Source organism: Mustela nivalis, assembly GCF_964662115.1.
Source record: "Mustela nivalis genome assembly, chromosome: 9".
NCBI classification, from domain to species: Eukaryota; Metazoa; Chordata; class Mammalia; order Carnivora; family Mustelidae; genus Mustela; species Mustela nivalis.
In genome coordinates this window covers 27,729,631-27,749,131 of record NC_139028.1, presented here as the reverse complement: position 1 = coordinate 27,749,131, position 19,501 = coordinate 27,729,631, and the positions used below count along the sequence as shown (strand labels likewise).

At 50.8% G+C, this 19,501-nt stretch overlaps 2 protein-coding genes across 5 annotated transcripts in view; one reads left to right on the top strand and one right to left on the bottom strand.

The window, feature by feature from the left end:
* Positions 1-17,067, top strand: part of TMEM218 (transmembrane protein 218) — a 25,840-nt gene extending 8,773 nt beyond the window's left edge. The window contains exons 2-5 of one of the 2 annotated variants that reach the window (XR_014298811.1): positions 1,561-1,670; positions 2,537-2,639; positions 6,114-6,314; positions 15,197-17,067. Coding sequence is in view for 1 of the 2 variants with exons in the window: in XM_082683275.1 (XP_082539401.1) it covers positions 1,561-1,670; positions 2,537-2,639; positions 6,114-6,248 (348 nt within the window). In the remaining variant the exon portion in view is untranslated. Of the gene's footprint in view, positions 1-1,560; positions 1,671-2,536; positions 2,640-6,113; positions 6,934-15,196 lie in introns of those variants that run through there. The other variant, XM_082683275.1, reaches the window with a different exon arrangement.
* The window catches only part of SLC37A2 (solute carrier family 37 member 2), a 24,572-nt gene continuing 16,474 nt past the window's right edge, over positions 11,404-19,501 (bottom strand). For 2 of the 3 annotated variants that reach the window (XM_082683274.1, XM_082683272.1), the window contains exons 10-18: positions 19,167-19,257; positions 17,793-17,855; positions 17,341-17,426; positions 16,804-16,852; positions 16,531-16,604; positions 16,169-16,247; positions 15,929-16,026; positions 15,668-15,732; positions 11,404-13,860 (exon numbers count right to left, since the gene is read on the bottom strand). In XM_082683274.1, the coding sequence (XP_082539400.1) occupies positions 13,845-13,860; positions 15,668-15,732; positions 15,929-16,026; positions 16,169-16,247; positions 16,531-16,604; positions 16,804-16,852; positions 17,341-17,426; positions 17,793-17,855; positions 19,167-19,257 (621 nt within the window). In that variant the 3' untranslated portion in view covers positions 11,404-13,844. Of the gene's footprint in view, positions 13,861-15,436; positions 15,494-15,667; positions 15,733-15,928; positions 16,027-16,168; positions 16,248-16,530; positions 16,605-16,803; positions 16,853-17,340; positions 17,427-17,792; positions 17,856-19,166; positions 19,258-19,501 lie in introns of all 3 variants that reach the window. The other variant, XM_082683273.1, reaches the window with a different exon arrangement.

Below are 19,501 nucleotides of genomic sequence, written 5' to 3'. Positions count from 1 at the left end.
TATGGGAAGTCATCTCCTCATTGAGGCCCTTCTCCTTTTGCGCTGCCTCAGCTCCCACTTTGTCCCACTTTGTATGCTGTCTCCTTATCAGAGTGCGGCATGGATAGCTGTTTACATGACAGTGTTCCCCAGTGGGCCTGCAGCTTCTGTCAGAAGATAAATCTTATCTGCCCTTGTGATCCCCAGACCGTGGCACAGTATAGATGTTGACTGAATAAATGTTTGTTTGTTTGGCAGTTTATGCCCAGGGCTTCCTTTCCAAACTTTCCAATGCCTTTATGACAGAACTTCTCATAGATAATAATTTTTGTGGTATTTAAACCATCATGGTAAAGAAAACCATGAACTGAGGAGGAATTTATTTGCTTAAGATTTGTCTCTGATACTGAAGTGGAAAATCAGGCATGCTCTAGACTCAGTGGAGTGGGTGGCCCACTGAGTGATGGCCCCTCAAAAGATCGTGCCCACATCCTAATCCCTGGAACCTGGGAGCATGACCTGATGGAGAAGGAGGGTCTTTGCAGACGTAACTGAGGATCTTGAGAGGAGAACAAACCAGATTCTTTGGGTGGACACTAAGTCCACTACAAGTGTCCTCATAAAAGACAGAGGAGGAAGTGACAGAGACACAAAGGAGAAGGCCATGGAAAGATGGAAACAGAGATTGGAACTATGCAGCTGCAAGCCAAGCAATGCCTGGCCCTCCAGATGCTGGAAGATCCTGGAAGCATTGTCCTGTAGAGCCTCTAGAGGCAGCCCAAGCTGGCAGGCCCCTTGATTTCAGATTTCTGGCCTCCAGTACCGTGACAGGATACCGTTCTATTGTAAGCCACTGGTTTGTGAATACATAGCCCTTTGCATGACGCCTCACTTACGTGTTCTGTGACACGGCTATAGTAAGACCTACTTCAGACACCTGCGGCCATGAGTAAATGAAATGTATTTGTAAGATACTTAGCACTCCGTGAATGCTCAAATACAGTGAGGCTCCTTTCTTCTTCATCGTCTTTGTCTTCTTCAAGGGCTTAGGAGTTTGCTTCCTTTGGTGAAGAAAATCTCAACGACATAGGGGGACATTTCTGTGTTATGATTGTCTGGGTCTCTCTTTTCTTTTCTTTCCCTCCCTCCCTTTCTCTCTCCCTTCCTAAGATTTTATTCATTTATCTGTCAGAGAGATAGCAAGGGAGCACAAGTAGGGGGAGCAGCAGGCAGAGGGAGAAGCAAGCTTCTTGCTGAGCAAGGAGCCCAATGTGGGGCTTGATCCCAGGACCCTGGGATCACAACCTGAGCTGAAGACAGATGCTTAACCGACTGAGCCACCCAGGCATCCCAGGATTTCAGTTTTCTAAATCCTCTGAAGGGACTGGACTTCCCCCAAAGATCTGTACCAGTTAATCCTGCCATCACATCAGTCATCAGAAGTTTGTCAGACTGAGTTCAGACTTTCTGTATTTGCATTTGTCTGAACACCCTCACGCATACCGGGAGTGGGAGGAAGACAGGCAGAACTGGCGCAGGGGGTGTGCGGGGTGCAGCGCTCACACTTCTTCTCCCCCACAGATGGCTGGCACTGTGCTAGGGGTGGGGGCCGGCGTGTTCCTCTTGGCCCTCCTCTGGGTACTGGTGCTGCTGCTGTGTGTGCTGTTATCCAGAGCCTCCGGGATAGCCAGGTAAGGCCTTCTCTCCAGCTGGGAGTCCAAGGTAAAAGCAATTAGAACTGAAATCGCTGATGTTCGTGAAACTGTTAGAATCCAGAAGATCATTTTTGTAATTACTGGCAGTTTGAATGAGTTGCATTTTAACCTGTTATTATAAGCACTGACTGCGTTATTTATGCTCTGACGCAGAGGTGAGAGAAGAAAGGAAATGGTGTTTTCTAGCTCTCACTGTGGAGGCGATGGGGGGGGGGGACAGAAGAGACAAAAAGGGAATCCGCATTCGCTGCCTGTTGAACTTCTTGGGAGGGTGTATGTATGTGTGTTTCTGAATTGTTCCGACTTAGGGCACTTGCTTGGTCCAGTCTCTGAGGCTCTGACTTGGTCATGGGGACACTGCAGACATGCTGATGGCTTAGGCTGGCTCTCTTTAGGACACTGGCCTCAGTACACAGACCACGCCCACACTTCAGAGCTGTGCTGTGGCCAGACCGTGTCCGGATGAAGCGGCGAGCAATGTAATTTGCCAAAGTCTTCCAGCTAAAGACAGAGAAGTTGAGAAGAGAGAAGGGCTGCTTTGATTGTTCATGATTATGAGCACACAGAGGCAAAATAAAAAATACCCATTCTCATTCTTGGGAATTTGGGATTACCAGGCATCAACAGGAATGCATCCAGTTGGGGGCCTGTCCAAAAAGAAGGGCTCTGGGCTGAAGGGGAGAGATTTCTAAATTCTCCGGACAGCGTGGGCAGCAGGGCTCTGGGCCTTGTTAAGAGACTGAAACTTAGAATATTGGCTCCAGGGAAAAGCTGCTCCAGACCTAACTGAAGAGAGAGGAATCTGTAAACCATGCTCGTAACATTCTGTCTTTGGACCCCAGGTTCTCTGTCGTTTTCGTGTTCTTCGGTGCTCTGATCGTCACGTCGGTTCTGCTGCTCTTCCCCCGAGCTGGTGAAGTCCCAGCCCCTGAGGTAGAAACGAAGGTACAACTACTGGCTTTATTTCGCCTCCTGAGTCATAACTCTTGTCTCCCTTGATCTACACCTTCATCTTGCCCTGAGCTGCTCCCCCTGTGACAGGCCAGCTGAAATGTGATAGAAGAGTAAAGTTAACATGAGAGGGGGATAGCTTGGAGGGAGTTTTACATTCCCCTGTCCTTTCACCCGGGACAAAAATCTCACTGTGATTCACACGTGCAAACCATGGGACAGTTATTTGCCTGATTCGATGCCCGCTGGTCATTAAGCTGCACAAGCAGTGTGTTCGAGAGCCACCTGACACTGTGGGGGCCGGAGATGAGAAAATGAGTTCAGAGTAGGAACAGGGTCTGGCCCTGAAGTGCAGGTGTCCCCATCCCGGTAGTCTGGGCGCAGAAACCCAAATCCTGGCCAAAGTGTATGCGGTGCCTTGGGCGTGCTGAGCGGCCTGCTGAGTGGCGTGCTCGCCCGACTCCGTGTGTTTGATTCCTCCACCTGTGCTCTGAAGGGACAACTCTCCATAGAGAAGGTAGGTGGGGAGAGAGCATTTCTGTGGAAAGCAGAGGTTGTGGAGACAGCTGAATGCGGTACTGACTACCATCTGGGGGATCAGCTGGCCTGCGTTCCTGGAACCCCATCAACCTGCGCCCACCTCTCTAGAGGGATAATTACCATCTCCCTCAGAGTCCTTCTGGAGACCTCACCTGTCGGCTTCACTCCTTCCTGGGACACTTCTTATCTCCCATTACTCCTTCTAGCAGTTTCTTTCCTCTCAACTTCCCATTTGCATTTTTTAAAGTGGTAATGATGACATTAACTCACTTTTTTTTTGTTGGGGGAGAAGGAGATGGGGAAGGGGAAGAGGGAGAGGGAGAGAGAAGGAATCTGAAGCAGACTCCCCACTGAGCTCAGAGCCTGCTACAGAGCTCAGTCCCACAACTCTGAGATGACCTGAGCAGAAATCAAGAGTTGGATGCTCAACTGACCAAGCCACCCAGGTGCCCCATCTAACATTTTCAAGGGATTTCTCTGTGTGAGGTTGTTTGCTAAGCACCTTGTTTGCATTATCTCACTTAAACCTAAGATAACCATAAATTGTATGAAGTAGGTACTATTATTATCCCCAATTTATAGGTTAGGACACCGAGGCTATAAGAGGTTAAGTAACTTGCCCAGGGTCATATACGTATGGGAAGAGTCAGAGCAGGGATTCAAGCTGAGGTCTGTCTGCAAAACCTTCACTGTTGGGGACTGATCAGAATTTTGGGGGCCATCACAGAGAGTTCATGGGTGAGCATCGACAGTAGACCACAGTACACAGAATTATACAACTTCCTGACTACAACTGGCACACCTTTATAACTCTATCTACAACTAATCATGGCAAAAGGAAGGAATTTCGTTCTGAAAAGTCCATGGGACATAATACCACGCACGTAAGGAATCGTTTCCATACGTGTCAGGGATTTTGGTCAGCATTTGAAAACCACTCTATTGGTGCAAATACCAAGTGTTGGGGCCAGGAATAGACTCCTGCCTCCGTTTCCCTGTCGGAGAGGGGACGGGTGAGGAAGGGCCATATCTCTGGATGGCTGTGGATGTGAATATTGGAAGAAGGGCACAGAGAACACACTGTTTTGAATTCAGTCCCTCTATCCTCTGTCCTACGAGTTGCAGACCCAGGAGACAAGAAGGAGGTTTGAGCAGAATATGTCCGTCAGCGAGGCCAACAGAATTGGTGTTTTCATTTTCAGGGTTTGAGCACTGGCCCCTGCAGCAGCCTGGCTCGATACTGTATCAATAATACATGACCTGGGCCTTCGGCACCCAAGGCCTGCTAATTGGCTAATTAAAAAGTGAAACGTGTCAAACGAGCAAACATGTAGCCCGCGAGAGACTTGTTCGGTACTGGAGCCAAGGTCAAAGTTATGTTAAAGCTGTTTTATCAAACTGACCTTTGTTGTAAGTTGGCTGTTGGGGTAATCTCTGGAGCAGCCCTTTTCTTCTTGGTATCTTGGGATCTCGGTGATCAGAGCAGTGCGAGGACTTGGCAGGTCCTCCGTGTCACACCATTGTATTAGCTTCCTGTTGCCGCTGTAACAAATCACCACTGACTTCGTGGCTTACAACACAGACAGATTATCTTACAGTTCTGTGAGTTAGGAGTCCAAACACAGTCGCCCTGGGATAGAGTCAGGGGTTGGCAGGGCTGTCTTCCTTCCTGGAGGTTCTGGGGAAGAATTTGTTTCTTTGTCCTCCCAGCTTCTAGAGGCTGCCTTTGGCTAGCGGCCCCTATGCTCCGTCCTCAGAGCCAGCAAGGTGACCTCTCGCCGACTCTACTTGCATCTTTCCCTCCCTTTCTTTGACCTTCTCTTCTGCCTCCCTCTTCCAGGTTTAAGGACCCTTGTGATTGCTCTGGGCCCACCTGGATTAGAGAATCCAGGCTAATCTCCCTATTTTAAAGGTCACCCATTAGCAACCTCAATTCCACTGACAACCCTATTTCTTTTTTGCCATGTAACCTAACATATTCACCATTTCTGGAGGTTAGGATGTGGACATTTGGGGGCCATTATTCTGTCTCCCACAATCGCTTCTCAGATATTTTCGGTTCTTTTCCCTTTGGGAAGCTGTGAAGTCACCCCATTACTTGGTTCGTGTTCTTGCTCCATTAGGTCCATTAGATTAATTTGCTTTTTCCTGCCCTGATTTAAGCACCACCATTTGGATCTGGGGAGAGTAGAGCTCTGGCAGCAGACAGTAGACAAGTGGGCAGAGCCAATTCTAAGTGTAGGTTTTGTCAGCAAAAACCAGCAGCTTTGGGGCTTCAAGTATGATCGGTTGCCAGGCAGCCAGCTGGATGGTTTGGGGCTCGTTATCTGTCCTCTCAACATTTTAATATCTCAGGCAAATGGCCATTTAGCCTAAGCCTTGGAGTGCTGGATTATGAATGTTAGGGTCCAGGACTCTTGTGATGACAGTTCTAAAGAATCACCTTTCCATTTTAAAAAGGAACCCTCTGGAATCGGCAGTGGGTTGACGATTTGGGGGCTTGATCTTGGATATATGGGGGTTATTATACCATCATCTTTTTATATGCATTTAAAATTCTCCATAACAAAAAATTTAACAACAAAAATGAGCTTTTCTAAGACCAAGTAAGCAAGCTTCTCATGAACTCTTTCAGATAACTGATTTCAGAACATAAAAGAGCTCATCCAAGGTCTTCACAGTGTTCGTGAACCTCCTCTTAAATTGAGCCATATTTTTCCCTGTACTTCATTAATCTTGTCTTTTTCTTGTGTTTCTGGCACAGAGTTAAGGTTCTTTCCTAATGGTTTACAGAGGAGACTCAGAGCAGAATGTTACTGGAAGTCACAAATGCAAACAGACTCTGGGCTCACTCATCAAAGGTTTCAGATGAGCACAAGCAGGGGGCTGGAGTGACCGTAATTTCATTTTTGATGTTTTTCTCCACAGATTGTGGATTCCTTTTTCATTGGCCGCTATGTCCTGCTGGCTTTCCTCACTGCTGTCTTCCTTGGAGGCCTCTTTTTGGTTCTCATTCATCATGTCCTAGAGCCAATCTACGCCAAACCACTGCGGTCCTACTGAGCACTGTTCTGGAAAACCAGGACCCTGTTTTGTCCTTCACGTTTGATGTCACCGGTGAGCGGAAAGGTACTGTTCAGAGCCTTGTTTGGACAGCCGTCATGCCTTAAGGTCAGAGAAATATCCATGTACAACTAGGACAAATCCCTTGAATCCTGGCTTCCAGAAACGGGGTTGCAAAATTGGCCCTGTGGAGACGATTCCCACCATCTTCAGAGGGATGTTGCGGTCTTCTTCACACTCGTTCCTCGGGTTTTCTGTCTGTTTTGAAAGGGAAGAAGTAACAGGGATCTACTTCCAGTAGAGTTTCAATCAAGACATCAGTAAGTGGATTTGGGGAAAATGAGCACTTTGGCTTCTACTGTCCAAGAGACGGAAGAATTTCATCTTTTTGATAATACCCAAGATTCTTAGTTAAAAGGGTGGGATCATTGGGAAAGGAAAGGCACTCGAAGTTCAAAAGCTTATTTTAATGTGATGAGTTGGAAGACTTAACCAGGTGTTGGTTGTTGACCGTGTGCATATGGCACCACAGAACCTGTACAGGCAACAGGTATACCTTCCCTCTGCTCTAGTAAAGCAATAACCAACCAAAGGACTGGCTTTCACTTCAGACTCTTGGCTACAGCTTTCTCAATCTATATTCTATATTTCAAATTTATTTGGGGATTAAAGGAAGGATACGGAAGTGTTGGTTGTTTGTCTTGTTGCTATAGATCTCTGGATTCTTTCTCTTTCTGAATTTGGTAGCCTTCGTGTGCCTTATTTAATTGTGATAAGAGTCCATTTTGGGTTATGATAATTTCTTTTTAGCTGTGTAGCCTTTTCTCCAAAGCTGGTGAGAAATGTACATTCCTAGGATTAGAAAGAACTTTATACCTGTGTGAGATCCCCTGCCAACCGAAATTTATTATTAAATGGAGAGCCCCTGGGCTGGTTCCACTTCAGAAGTCTCTTCCTAACTCCCTAGAACTAAATGAAGAAGGATATTCTGGCTTAAAATGAAGAACCAGAAAACAGGATGGAAAGAGAACTTTGAACATGTGTTATAGGCCAACAGTAGACTAGTTCCCTTGAAATTCAATGTCTTTAAATTTTACAATATATTTATTGTAATCTGGTTTTAAAGTAGAAAAAAGTAAGGCTTAAAGAGATGAGCTGACTTGCCCAGGTGTCACGCAACAGCTAGCGTGTGCGACCAGGTGTGGCAGACCCTGAGGTCTGTCTCTGACTAGGAAGAAAACACACTGAGCTTTGTGGAGCTTTGACTGAGAGCTCAAGGAAGTCAGGGCCACGTCTCCTTCCCTTTCTGTCCTGGAGCCTGTTTTCAGTGTAGAGATGATACCGCAGTGGGGGCTAAGCTCTAAATTAAAAGAGGAGAGAATGGGTGACTCTGGGGAGTCATGGACTGGTGAGGGCTAGGTGTATTTATTTTTACACTTGAACTGTCTCTATCCTATTCGGTTTGGAAAACCTTTGCAGATAAGGCTTTGTCACAGAACACTTCAAAGGACTAGTCTCTTCATCTGGCCTAGGGCCCACAGGTGAGAACAGAAAGAAGAAACATACCTCTGAGCAGATTGGAGGGGAGAGAGGAGAAAGCAGACACGTGGGGAAAGCGGAGCAAGCAGGCGGTCAGGCTAGGTGCTCTTCTCTAGACATTTGCACTGAAGCTTCCAGGTGCACTGAAGCTGTGTGGAGATGTTGAGCCAGCCAAGTGGAGCCTGGACTCCTCTAACAAGCACAGGCAGCCATTTTTCTCCTCCTGAGAGAGTTGCTGACAGAGCAAGTCTGGGAAGACTTGTAGGTTCTGACCTTGAATCCATCTTTTTTATTCACCAACAAAGGTGTCCGACTATGAGATCAATGGATAATAGCTATGAAGTTTTGGGGGACTACTTACATGAAAAAAAATGTGTTAAGGTTGGAAACTAAAACACCACAGCTTTCTAAAGCATGTGCGTGCACGTGTGTGTTTTACACAGATACATAAATGGCTGGTCTGTGTGTTAAGGGCAAAAAATACACTTTCTATGAAGTATTTTAGCGTGGCCTGCCTTCTGTAGATTCCCAGTGCATATCGACCAGCTGTGGGGAAATGACTGATAGATTACCCTCTACCTTCATACTCCAAGCAGTCATGGCCAAGCCCCAAAACACCCCCACAGGGGTGGGATAAGAAGCAGAAGGCTTAAAAAATGAATTTACTGAGAGCTCTACACAGGGCACGCCTACGGTGTTTAATATGGCGCCCCTTGGGCTCACTGCCTTCCTGGAGGCGGGGCCTAGAGGTCATCTGAGTGCCCCATTCATCATTCTTTGGTCAGTGGCTTTCAAGCACGCAGTGCTCTACTGTGCCTTACCCAGAGGGGATCCTGTAGCAGAGAGACTGTGGTGATCCACACTCTTTACAAGGCGGATAGGGAGAGTAAATCAAGAGTGCGCCATGAAAAACAGGTGGTTTCAGAGCCTGGTAAAACCTGACAAGCTCCATTAGCAGGCACTACCCCACAACGGAGACGTTGGCTCGGTCCGCTAGGTGGCGCTGCGTGTTATAGTTTAGACGGTCCCTCAAACCAGCAAAACACACACATATTAGGTAGTTTTTAGACAAGTTCCTTAAATTTCTCATATATAAAAATGGAAGTAAAGCTGACATTCTTTAGTGACATGCTGCATTAGCTATTTAATCTAAAAATTCATCAAAATTATTGTACCATCGTTCAGGTCCTAGGAAATGCATAGCTATTAGTTCATGCTTTGTACTGTGTATGCATCTGGTCACTTCATCCTAACGCACGGCGATCCATTTCTCCTTCTGTTCTCTAAGACAACTCTTCCATCAACTCTATCTCACTGCCGCTTCAGTTGAAGCATTTTTATTTTACTTTATTTTCAAACTTTGATTTTTTTTCAAAGTGTAAAGAAACCTGCCGCAATTATTTTATGGAAGAGAAAGAGGCAGAGAGCAGAAGAGATTTTCAGAGTTTCCCAAGTTAATAATGGGGTTCAAACCTGACATCAGGATTCCTAACATCTCACTCCTCAGACAGTTTAAGGATCGTTTTTGGATTGCAAGCAACTCCTGATTTCTGTATTGGCTAATATTTTTTGTAGCTATTGGTCCCCCGTCCTTTCTAACCAATATCTTTAAAAAGGTAAGAATTTCCATTACAGAATTTTTAATTAGCACCTAGAGTACAAATAATAAATATTTTGTCATAACTTCTTGTCTTAAACCTTTAAGTATCTGGCTGTTGGTATGTAGGAACAAGTTTCCAGATGTGGGATTCATCCTCACAGGAGCACAGGAACTCAGGGTTGGAAGGAGTTTTTGTAGCTCATAGGATTCGATCTTTAATCTCTATTTCCATCCTAATACCTGGAAATATTCTATTCCTCAGAGGCTGAAATCAGTTCTTATTATATTTACCAAACATGTTCTAAGCATTTTTCTAAATGCTTTGTAAATATTAAATAATCCTCATAAGCAACCATATGAAGTCGGTGCTCTTAATATCCCCGTTTCACCGATCAGGAAGGGGTGATTTACTTGCGGTCATTCAGCTCAGGGTTAAACAGGAGTCAGGGTTTGAAGTCAGGTAGTTTGGCTCCAGCCTAAGCTTCTATGTACTTTTATTATTATTTATATTATTTAGTATTTTACTGTGTTGCTCCATTAAAAAAAAAAAAAAGAATGAAAAACAAGGGACCAAGGTCAAGCAATATAAATCCAGTTGATAGAAATAGCAAAAAGCCGCAGCTAAGTCGAACGGAAAACCCAGAATGGGGATTGGGCAAGAGTCCAAGACAAAGCAGTTAAAAGCCACGTGGGACCTCAGAGACACCGGCACTCATCCACCGTGTGTTTTTGGTGGGTCTTTGCCTGGTGGACTTTGGCTCCTCCCTGGCTGAGAGACAGAGTGGGGCCGCCCAGAGGCTATTTTCCAGGACATACCCAGCTGTCTCTCTCTTAAGCGCTGTCCACCTGGAATGTTTGATACTTGGGTTGGTTTTCAGAGGTGCCAGTGGGAGAACCAAAGCCACAAACCAAGAATGTATTTGTTTCTTGGTCTCTGTTTCTAACAGATCATTATCAGCAGTCGCTGTTTACTCCAGGAAAAAATGCTTCCAGCCCTCCACCCCACCCCAGCACACATCTTCTTGTCTCAGGTTCCTGGGACCTAAGAAAGGACAGTAGGGATCAAAATCAGGACCCAACACCATGAACAGAATGAGAAAGTTACTTTTTTCTGGCTTCCATCACCATGTTGGGTATTGTAAAGAATGTGTCAGGTGTTGCCCTCAGAGAACTTGGGGAAGTCACAGAGGCAGCATTTCCCCGGACCTCAGAGTTACATAGCCATTCCCTACATGTTTCCTTTTAATCTTTGGGGATCTCTTTGGTTTTTCAGTCTTCCAAATGATGTTTCCCCAGGTCTACACTGAGGAACAGGTAATAACTTCCTATTGTTGTAGTAACGAAGTACGACCGAATTAGTGGTTTGGAATGATACAGATTTCTTATCTTACAGTTTGGGAGGTCAGAAATCTGCACTAGGTTTCACGAGGCTCATATAAAGGTTCTGGAGGCTCTAGGGGAGAATCCCATTTCCTTTCTTTTTCTTGTTTCTAGAGGCTGTCCCTGTGGATTCTGAGCTAGTATACCCTTCATCTGTCTTCAGAGCCCCATCTTCTAATTTGACCACTGACAGTCTTGCCTCCCTCTTTGATTTGTAAGGAGCCTTGTGATTACTCTGGGCCCACACTGACCACCCAGGATAGTCTCCCCATCTCATGGTGCTTAATCACATCTGTGGTTAACATATTCACGGGCCCTAGGTTTAGGATGTAGACATCTTTGGGGGAGAGGGTGTTATCCTGCCCACCATAGGATCTACGGCCCCACCCTCCGAGTCTAAGTCTTGCTTCGTTTCACCCTCCAGTTTCCATCCTCTCCCCACCTCATGGCTTTATCCCCAAGAGCAATCTCCAGTCCCTATGATGTGCTGAGTCTCCTTTGCCCCAACTTCAGCCTTGCTAAAAGCCTCCGAGTACCAAGGGTTCCCTCTCTTTTCATTACTTCTCTCCTCTCCGCCCCTCCACCGCAACCGCACACCACCCCAGCCTCCCAATGGCTCTCTAAAGGAGAAATGCAAAGAGTTATTGCTTTTTAATTACAAGTGCTATTGTAACATCTATAAGGAAGAACACTTTAAGCTTAATTGAGACCAAATGTGAAGTTAAATTAAATGAATAACTAATTAACGTAATGCTCCTGCATTAGCCCCAAGTGAGTGCTGAGGCCCAGAGAGAAGGCAGGTAGCAGGCTTCCTGGGAACAGTCGGCGCCCAGAGCGGAGGTGGGGCAGGGAACCCGGGGCCTGGGAGACCTGTGCACAGGGACACAGACCAGGGCCTGGGTTCCTCCACCTTTGCCGTCTCCCCCTAACTCCCACCCACATCCCCCGTCCTCATCGCTGAGGCCAGGGGCTGAGCTCCACGGGCCTTCTGCTCATTGCCAGCACCCCGCTGATCCCTTGGCTGGCCAGGCACAAGCGGCACATTCTGCTGCTCTCCCGGTCCCCCTGCTGTGCTCTGAGCGGTGTGCTCAGTGTTCCTGTCCACGTCCTCCCTCTTCCAGGTCCCCTCCCTACCTTATCAAACTAGCCGCGTGCCCAAGTCCCACTCCTTCTTCTTCTGATGCCTTTCACATCCCTTCCTCCACGGATCACACCCCTTCCCCTGTCCCTTCAGGCTGGACTGGGGGATGGTGCAGCCTCTCAGCTCCGGGCACCATCTCCAGCGATCCCCCCCGTCTTGTTCAGAAATGTTTCCTTATTTCTATCTTCTCCCTTTCCCAGTCAAGCTCCTCAGGGGCCGGGCAGCATGCGCTTAACACTGACTCAGTCGGCTCCCTTCATGCCCATCCTCTGAGGCAGGTCGTGCCGGGACTGCCTTCTAGGTGAGGACACAGGCTTCACAGGAGTCAGGGGCGAGGCAAGGGCAGAGGAAGCCTCCCACCCCAGGAGGAAGTCTCCCAGCCTTCCTACCCTGACCCGATGCAATGGAGAGAAGGCTGACAGGTGGTGAACAGAGCACCCTCTGCTCCCCACCTGGAAGCAGGAAGAGTGTGCGGCCCACGCCGGGCTCTGCCGGCGGAGGATGGCACCATCTAGTGGCTTCCCTCAGCGAGCCGCTCAGATGCCTCTGCTCGGAAAGAAGCCTCCAAGAAAGCTGGCCATACCGCCCCGGGGGGCACCCGACCCAGATATCCCAGACCATCACCTGCTTTCAAACCCGAGTGAGTGTCAGTTTGTCACCAGGGCAATGTGTACAAGCTGTGTCAGTGTTGCCCTGGCCCCAGCGTCCCCGTTAATGCCACAGCTGCACCTTGTGTAGGGCTCTACAGCTGCACCTTGTGTGGGGTTCTAGCTCCTGCTGAGCCCCACAGGCCCCCACCCCCCACCGTGTGGTCACGAGCATCTCCTCAGGGAGATGTGGCCAGCCCCAGTCTGGGAACGTGGCTGCCCACACGGCCGTGCCAGGCCCTGACAAGGATGAGCACAGGCCCGGCTGGCAAAAGGGATCTGTATTGTGCTGATGGGTGGCTTCGGAGGTCAGGGAGCAATGCCAAGGTCTAGCTTGGCAGGCAGCACTCTGGGGTGGGGTGGGCAGGAGAAGTAAGGCAGGAACACGGGGGAAGGGGAGGCAGGCCGCAAAGAGTTCAGGCCACTGAACATGGGACAGTGGCCTGAATGAGCCAGGCACTTCTTGCTAGTCTCGTCATCCTGGGGCCTGTGCTCGGGCGGAAGTCCGTCTTCCGTGCCCACCATCTACTCTGTTCCCAGAGCAGGGCTCATCTGCAGTGAGCACTTGGTGGTCACTGGCCCCTGTGGCTTTAGTCAGGCCTGCCCCCGCCCCCCCGCACTGTTCTGACATGCTCTTCCCCTGGGGACACGGAGGGCTGGGATGAGACTGGGGCCAGGGAAGCCCAGCCCCAGGCTCAAGAGTGATGCCTCCCTAACGTCTGTCCCCTCGGCACCTCCTGGTCCTGGTCCTGGTCCCACAGAATACAGTGATAACACTTTAATCGACTCGGGTCAGGAGTCAGGATCAAATGCAGGGTAGAAGGGGTTCCAACATGGGGAATACACGAGAAAGTTGGCTTATGGACAAAGGAAGGAAGCGAGGCTCGGTGGCTCTCAAATAGGGTCAGAAATCCACGGACAGGTATAGGCTGAGCACCGAGGCTCACTTTCCACACAGGAAGGAAAGACACACCATTGCCAGGCCTTGGGCCCATGTCCACCCCCTGCCTCCTGCCTTGGAATCTGAACAAGCAAGAGTCAGAGCAGATCCTTCCCTTACCAAGCTGGAGACACCACTCAGCTCTGATCCCCAACCCTTCTGCTTTGCAGCTTCTGGAGCTTAGGGCTGTGAGTCCTCCTACTGGCAGGCCCCTTCCCTCGGAGAATCTCCCAGCCCCTCAGTCAGCCCGTCTGTGGTGGGTTCCATTGTCTTGCTCCCATGTGGGAGTTGGGGGAGAGCACTTTGGGAATCAGCTGGGGCCCTCCGTGCTTCTCTTCAAATCAGGGCTTCATATCTCTTTATACCTACAGGAGGGGTGAGAGGCAAGGGAAGAGAAAGTAAGACACAGACAGGTTTGTAAGCTCCTGCCCCAGTGAGGAGTACAGGGAAGGCAGGTCTGTAGGGTCCCTTAATAATTGCCTCTCATCGCTGTTCTGTCATTAGGGCTCCCTTACTCCCCTTCAGTGGCAAATTAGCAAGTAAGCTTGATAATGAAAGCCTTGCAATGTTGGTGCCACACCTGACAGTTTGACAAAGCGGGATCCCAGATCCATCCTGTCTCAGCCTCGGATCAAGTGGTTGTGGCTTAGGTTTGAGCACACCCAGTTATACACAGAAGGATGTGGGGGCACAAAGGCCATGCCCATGGTCTTATCAATGCGAGTGAGCTGAGAAGTCGGGACCATCCAGGGATTCCCGGTTCCAGGCCCAGTGGTCCCCCTGCCCTAGCAAGCTCCTCTACTCCCCCTGCACCAGCCTTCCTCAGAGCCCGCCCAGCTCCGGGTGGCAAGAGGACAGAGGAAAGCAAGCCCCCACACACCTGGGTTCAAATTGAGGCTCAGTTGAAGGCCTCAGTCACATTCCCTGTCCTGAGCCTCTGTTCTCTCTTCTCTAAATGACAGAACCGATGTCTCACAGTGCCTAACAGGTAAGCAGCTGCGTCTGAAGGCAGACTCAACTCCAGGCAGGGAGCAGATGCTGACTAAATATATCCCCCCCCCCCCCCCCCCCCCCCCCCGCCTTCCTGCTACTTAACCTTCGAGTCTCCCCTCAGGCCAGGCCCAAGAAGGCAGGCGAGGGGAGGGGACAAGTTGCCCTGTTCCCTCCTCTAGGGCAGGCGGGATAGATACTCTGCTATGCCTCCTGCTCTCGGTTCTTCTACCCTTGAACCTGAAAGATGCCATCCTCCAGGGGAAGAGTTTCCCCGGCTACTGTGCTGGTCACCATTGACCCCCCGGGGGTTGTTGACACACGTTTACCATCCAGGACTAGGTCCACACTCTGGCCGGCTCCGCATTAGCCAGAACCTCCTGCTCAGACGCAGAGCCAGAAAGGCCAGAGGGAACATTCCCCTCAGCACCAGCACACGGCCTAGCCTTTTGCTGGCTCTGCCCTGGCACTGCCCTGTCCATGCGGCCTCCACACCCACCACCACAGGGCAATGGACAGAGAGCACACCAGGCCAGCCACCGAGGCTTGATTGGAATTTTATCCCAGAGACTTTGATTGGTTATTGCTTTTTTCTGTACACCCCAGGCCGAGGGGCCAGATATCCTGGCTTCTGAATTCTAAGAGGCATGTAGGGCTCAGAGTCTTAGTTCAGAGCAAAAACAATTGCCCTGGATCTCGTCTCTGTCCTAGGGGTACAGCAAAAAGCCCTACCACTCGCCCGGAGGAGAAGAGTCTGCCAACCCCTGTGGCAGTTTGGGCTGCTCAGGAAACACTTCCAAGCACCATGCTCAGCTCGGGTGGAGAGTCTCCAGAGCTGGCCCCCAAGAAACAAGAGAAAGCTGGGAAAAAAATCACACTGGAGGAGAAAGGATTTGCATGCAGGCCCCACACGAAGGGCACGTCAGCCACCGACTTGAAGACAATACTCACAAAAGTCATGGGACTTGAGGAAAATACTACCGCGGGTGGGTTAGGGCCAAATTAGAGCTACGGAGACACATGGGGACAACAGAGGACACATTAGCACGATAGAGGGGCGGGGCATGGAGCACCTCCAGGGTCCAGCCCCAGTCCGGGCCACAGGTAGGCTCAGGCTGGGTGCGGAGAAGTGAACACGGGCTTTCACTCCCCTAAGAAGTCTACAGCTATCTGGGGACTCACCCTCTGTCTCTGTTCAAAGATGACTTCCAGGCAAGGATTTCTTTGTACACCAACCGGCAGAGGAGCTGTGGGAGGGGGGGTCAGAGGCACAGAGGGAGGGGGAGGGCGACATTAGCCTTGACCACAAAGGGGTTCTGAGTGTCGAGCAGCTGCTTTCAGAACCCCTCATGGTCAACGCTTTGGACCTCCAGGATTCCAGCCTGGCAAGACAGGAGAGTCAACCCCACCAATACCTATCTTTGTACCCCCAAGATCTCGTACCAAGCAGGCCAGAACATCAGCAGAGATGAGCATGTAGAAGACGTTGTTCCAGCCTGTGGGGGAAATCAGTCCTGCCAGCAGAGGCCCCAGAGCCGCACCTGCGCAGAACACAACATCAGAGAGGGGCACCCAACAAGGGGCCCTAAGCAGCCCGCCCACCCGAGAGCGGCATTCCAAGAAGTATGCTCAACACAAGCCTCAGGGCTCAGCTGCCAAGGGCCAAAAACTAGAGTCACAGACCTATGGACCCAGTGCCGTCGATGATGGCCGTGACAGTGGAGAGTGCCTTTGCATTGCCCTTCAGGCTCTCGTGAGTTCCCTGGGGAGAGAGAAAAGCATGGAGAGGCCAACCAGAGACGCAGCACCAGGCAGCACCAGGACCAGGATAGGGCTAACTTGGGGCAAGGCAGCAACTGGGGCTTGGAGTTGAGAGGAAGGGGGCTAGTGATGGCAGACTCTGAAGGACTTCAAGGCCCTCCTACACCAGGATCTCTGTGCACCAGGGAGGGAGTGGGAATATGGGATATTGGACCTGGAGATGTGCCCAGGCCCTGACCAAGCTCCCAGAGTCCTCCCCCGCCCCAGGGAGGCAGCCTGCTTACCAGGTCAGCAGAAACCGCGGTGGTGATGAGTGCATAAGGACCATTGACCAGGGCCCCACAAATGATCAGCATTACTGAGGCAGTAACAGAGACAGCTCATTAGGGATTAGCGGCCACCTCCAGCCCCAGCCCTAAAGCAGGTGAAACCCCCAGGCGTCCGGCCAAGAGCCTCCACTTCCCTGTGCCTCCCACCAATGCCCCCAAGTGGCTTCCTGGGGCCCCCAAGGCAATGCTCTTCCTCTGCGCTGGCTCGACTTGCGGCCACCCCCTCACCTATAGAGTTGGTAATCCCGTTCTGACCAATGTTGTTATACAGGAACATCTGAGAGAGGAAAAGGGAGAGGCTGAGTCACACCCAGGCCTCCCCATGGGCTGTGTAGGTTAGACTGGGAGTCTGACACACCCTCTCCTCCCAGGGAACCCCAGAGGTCCACCTTACTCCAGAACTCTTGGTCTTTAATGGTTCCTGGGGTGGAGGGTCTAAGATGTAGAAATCTGTTGTTTCCTGTTTCTCAAAAAGGCTTCTTTCACACCCAACCTGAATTTCCTATTCTTTCCTGAGTTAGGAAGTTCAGCTGCTGGCCTCCCTCTTCTCCACCAAGGCCAAATCCTTGCTAACCCCTTTCCAAAGTCCTCAGTCTGAATCTTGAAGTCTGTGCCGCCCCCAACTTCTCCTCCCCCAGCGTGCACACGGACGTGCATACATGCAGAAAGACAGGCGTGTGCATCCACGCCCAGGTGCACACACATTGCAATAGCCCGCATAGGTACATGTGAGTACGTGCGTTCTTCTCTTGAGGTTATACGCACCATGGGGGCAGCCAAGATCAGCATGACACAGCAGGTGGTGGCTCTGCCGTTGGTGTGGTCGGAGATGAGCCCCGCCATGATGCCGCCTAGAATACAGACCAACTGGCACCCAGCTGCTCCCAGTGGGACCACAGCCGCCCACTAACGTGGCACCCCAAGCCTTGCCCCATCGTTTCGTCCCATTGCTCCACCCAATGCTAGCCTGGGTGTGGGCGTCCAGAACCAGTAGAACTTCTCCCTCTGAAGCCCTCCCCACACCCACTGCTTTTATGGGAAGATCAAACACAAGGGTCAACTTTCTGAGGTCTCCCCAGCTGGGTAGGAGCCCTTTTTTCTCTGATGCCACCTGCCTAGTTCACATCACATTGGACCTGTCCCATCCTTCTGCACCCCCACAAGACAAAGGGGGAATAGGGGAATACTGCCCAGGGCAGAATAGGGCAGGGCCTCACCCATGATGCCACCAACATCGAAGAGGGTCGACAGGTCCCCAGCCTGTTTGGCGCTAAAGTGAGCTGTGGAAAACACAAATATATGGTCAGAGCCGGGCTCGGAACAGGCGTCCTGGAGTGCCATGGCCAGAAAAAGCCCTACAGAGCACCTGACCCAGTCCCATTGTCTACGGTTTCAGAGGAAGGAGTGAGGACCCATGGGAACTGGTTAGCCAGAGTCACAAGTAAATTTGCAGCAGCCTCCCCTACACCTCAGCCTGTACTTTTTCTCCCCTTGCAGGCTGGCTCTGACCTCTCAGAAAAGACTTCCCTTGAAAGCACTGGGGTCTGGCCCAGGAGAGCCCTGTCAGACTAGGCCACCTTGGCTCGGGGGGAGGAGGGGGACACCGCTGGTCTCACCAGCTCTAGTTGTGCTCTGCTCCTGAGCTCCTGGCCAGCCTCTACCAGGAGGCTCCCTATCCATGGGAGGTCTCTGCTAATACACAGAGCCAGGAAGGAGACTCACAGGCAAATGGCGACCTCAGGTCCCAGGTCTTGTCCTTGGATTAGAAAGAGCAAGATCCTGAAGCTGGAATTGTAGCCTAAGCCTCAAGGTTGACTCCTACTCTGAAGCTGGCATCAAGGCTACAAAACCAAGAGCTGCCCTGGCGCACCGCTCCCTCTTATCTTTGAGAGAAGGCCCTATAACTCAGGGGCTGGGATTTGGCCTTGCATAATCCCCAGGGCATCCTATTCAAAGCAAGTACAGCACTTGCAAAGCAGCCTTTGGGGTCCTCCCACAGGGCTTGGAGGGAGCAGCATAGCTGAGGGGCAGAGGGCCTGGGCCATGGCAGAGCTCCGAGGGCAGGGACAGGCTAGAGTGGGCCCTGAAGGAGGGCAGTGCCGCTGACCCAGGCACCAGATGTCAGTCCTGGGAGGTTCCCGGCAGCCCTTGGGGAGAGGAGAGCGGTGCTCACTTCAGGCTTTAGGCAGAGGGGTAGCTCACCAGGCCCTCTTCCTATGTGTGTGTGTGGGGGGGGGGCATTCAAAGGCAGACCTGTCCCTGAACCATCCAGCCCCTCTCATCTGTGAGCCAAGCCAGCTGGATGGAGGTGGGTTCTCCTATACATAGGCTGGAGAGGAAGTCAGGAAGGATGACAGAACACATCTCTGAGTTCCGAACCCCCAACTCTGGTCTGAGGGAAGAAAGGTGTCTGGAATCAGGGTCTCTGAGGTAATGTACATGAGGTCTAACTTCCAAAGGAAAAATAAATTTTAAAAGTCTCCCTTTGCCCTAGGAGAGGGTGCACGGACATCCCAATGGTGTTCTGGAATCCCGTGCATCACGTGTGCCTCCTCAGAGAGCCCTTCCGCCCCTCTGCCCCTTGTCCTCACCCACGTTGAAGATGTAGAGAGGCAGCCAGTAGAGGAAGGTGTAGCTGACCAGCTTGGCAAAGAGCAGACACAAGGAGAACTCCACCACACCCTGCGGAGCATGACAGAGGTTGTCGGAAAGGCATGCCAGGCGCCCTGAGCCAGGGGTAGCCCCAGGAGGAACTCAGCAGCCGCCCCCCTCCTTCTGAACTACTGCACAAAGCACATCTCCAGTCTTGTTGTGTGAGGGCCACCCTCCTGTGTTACCCTCCCCAAGCTGGCTCCGCACCCTCACACCTCACACAGAGCCTAGAGCCCCCTGAACCGCCCCCATCTCCCGACCGCCACTGGGGACA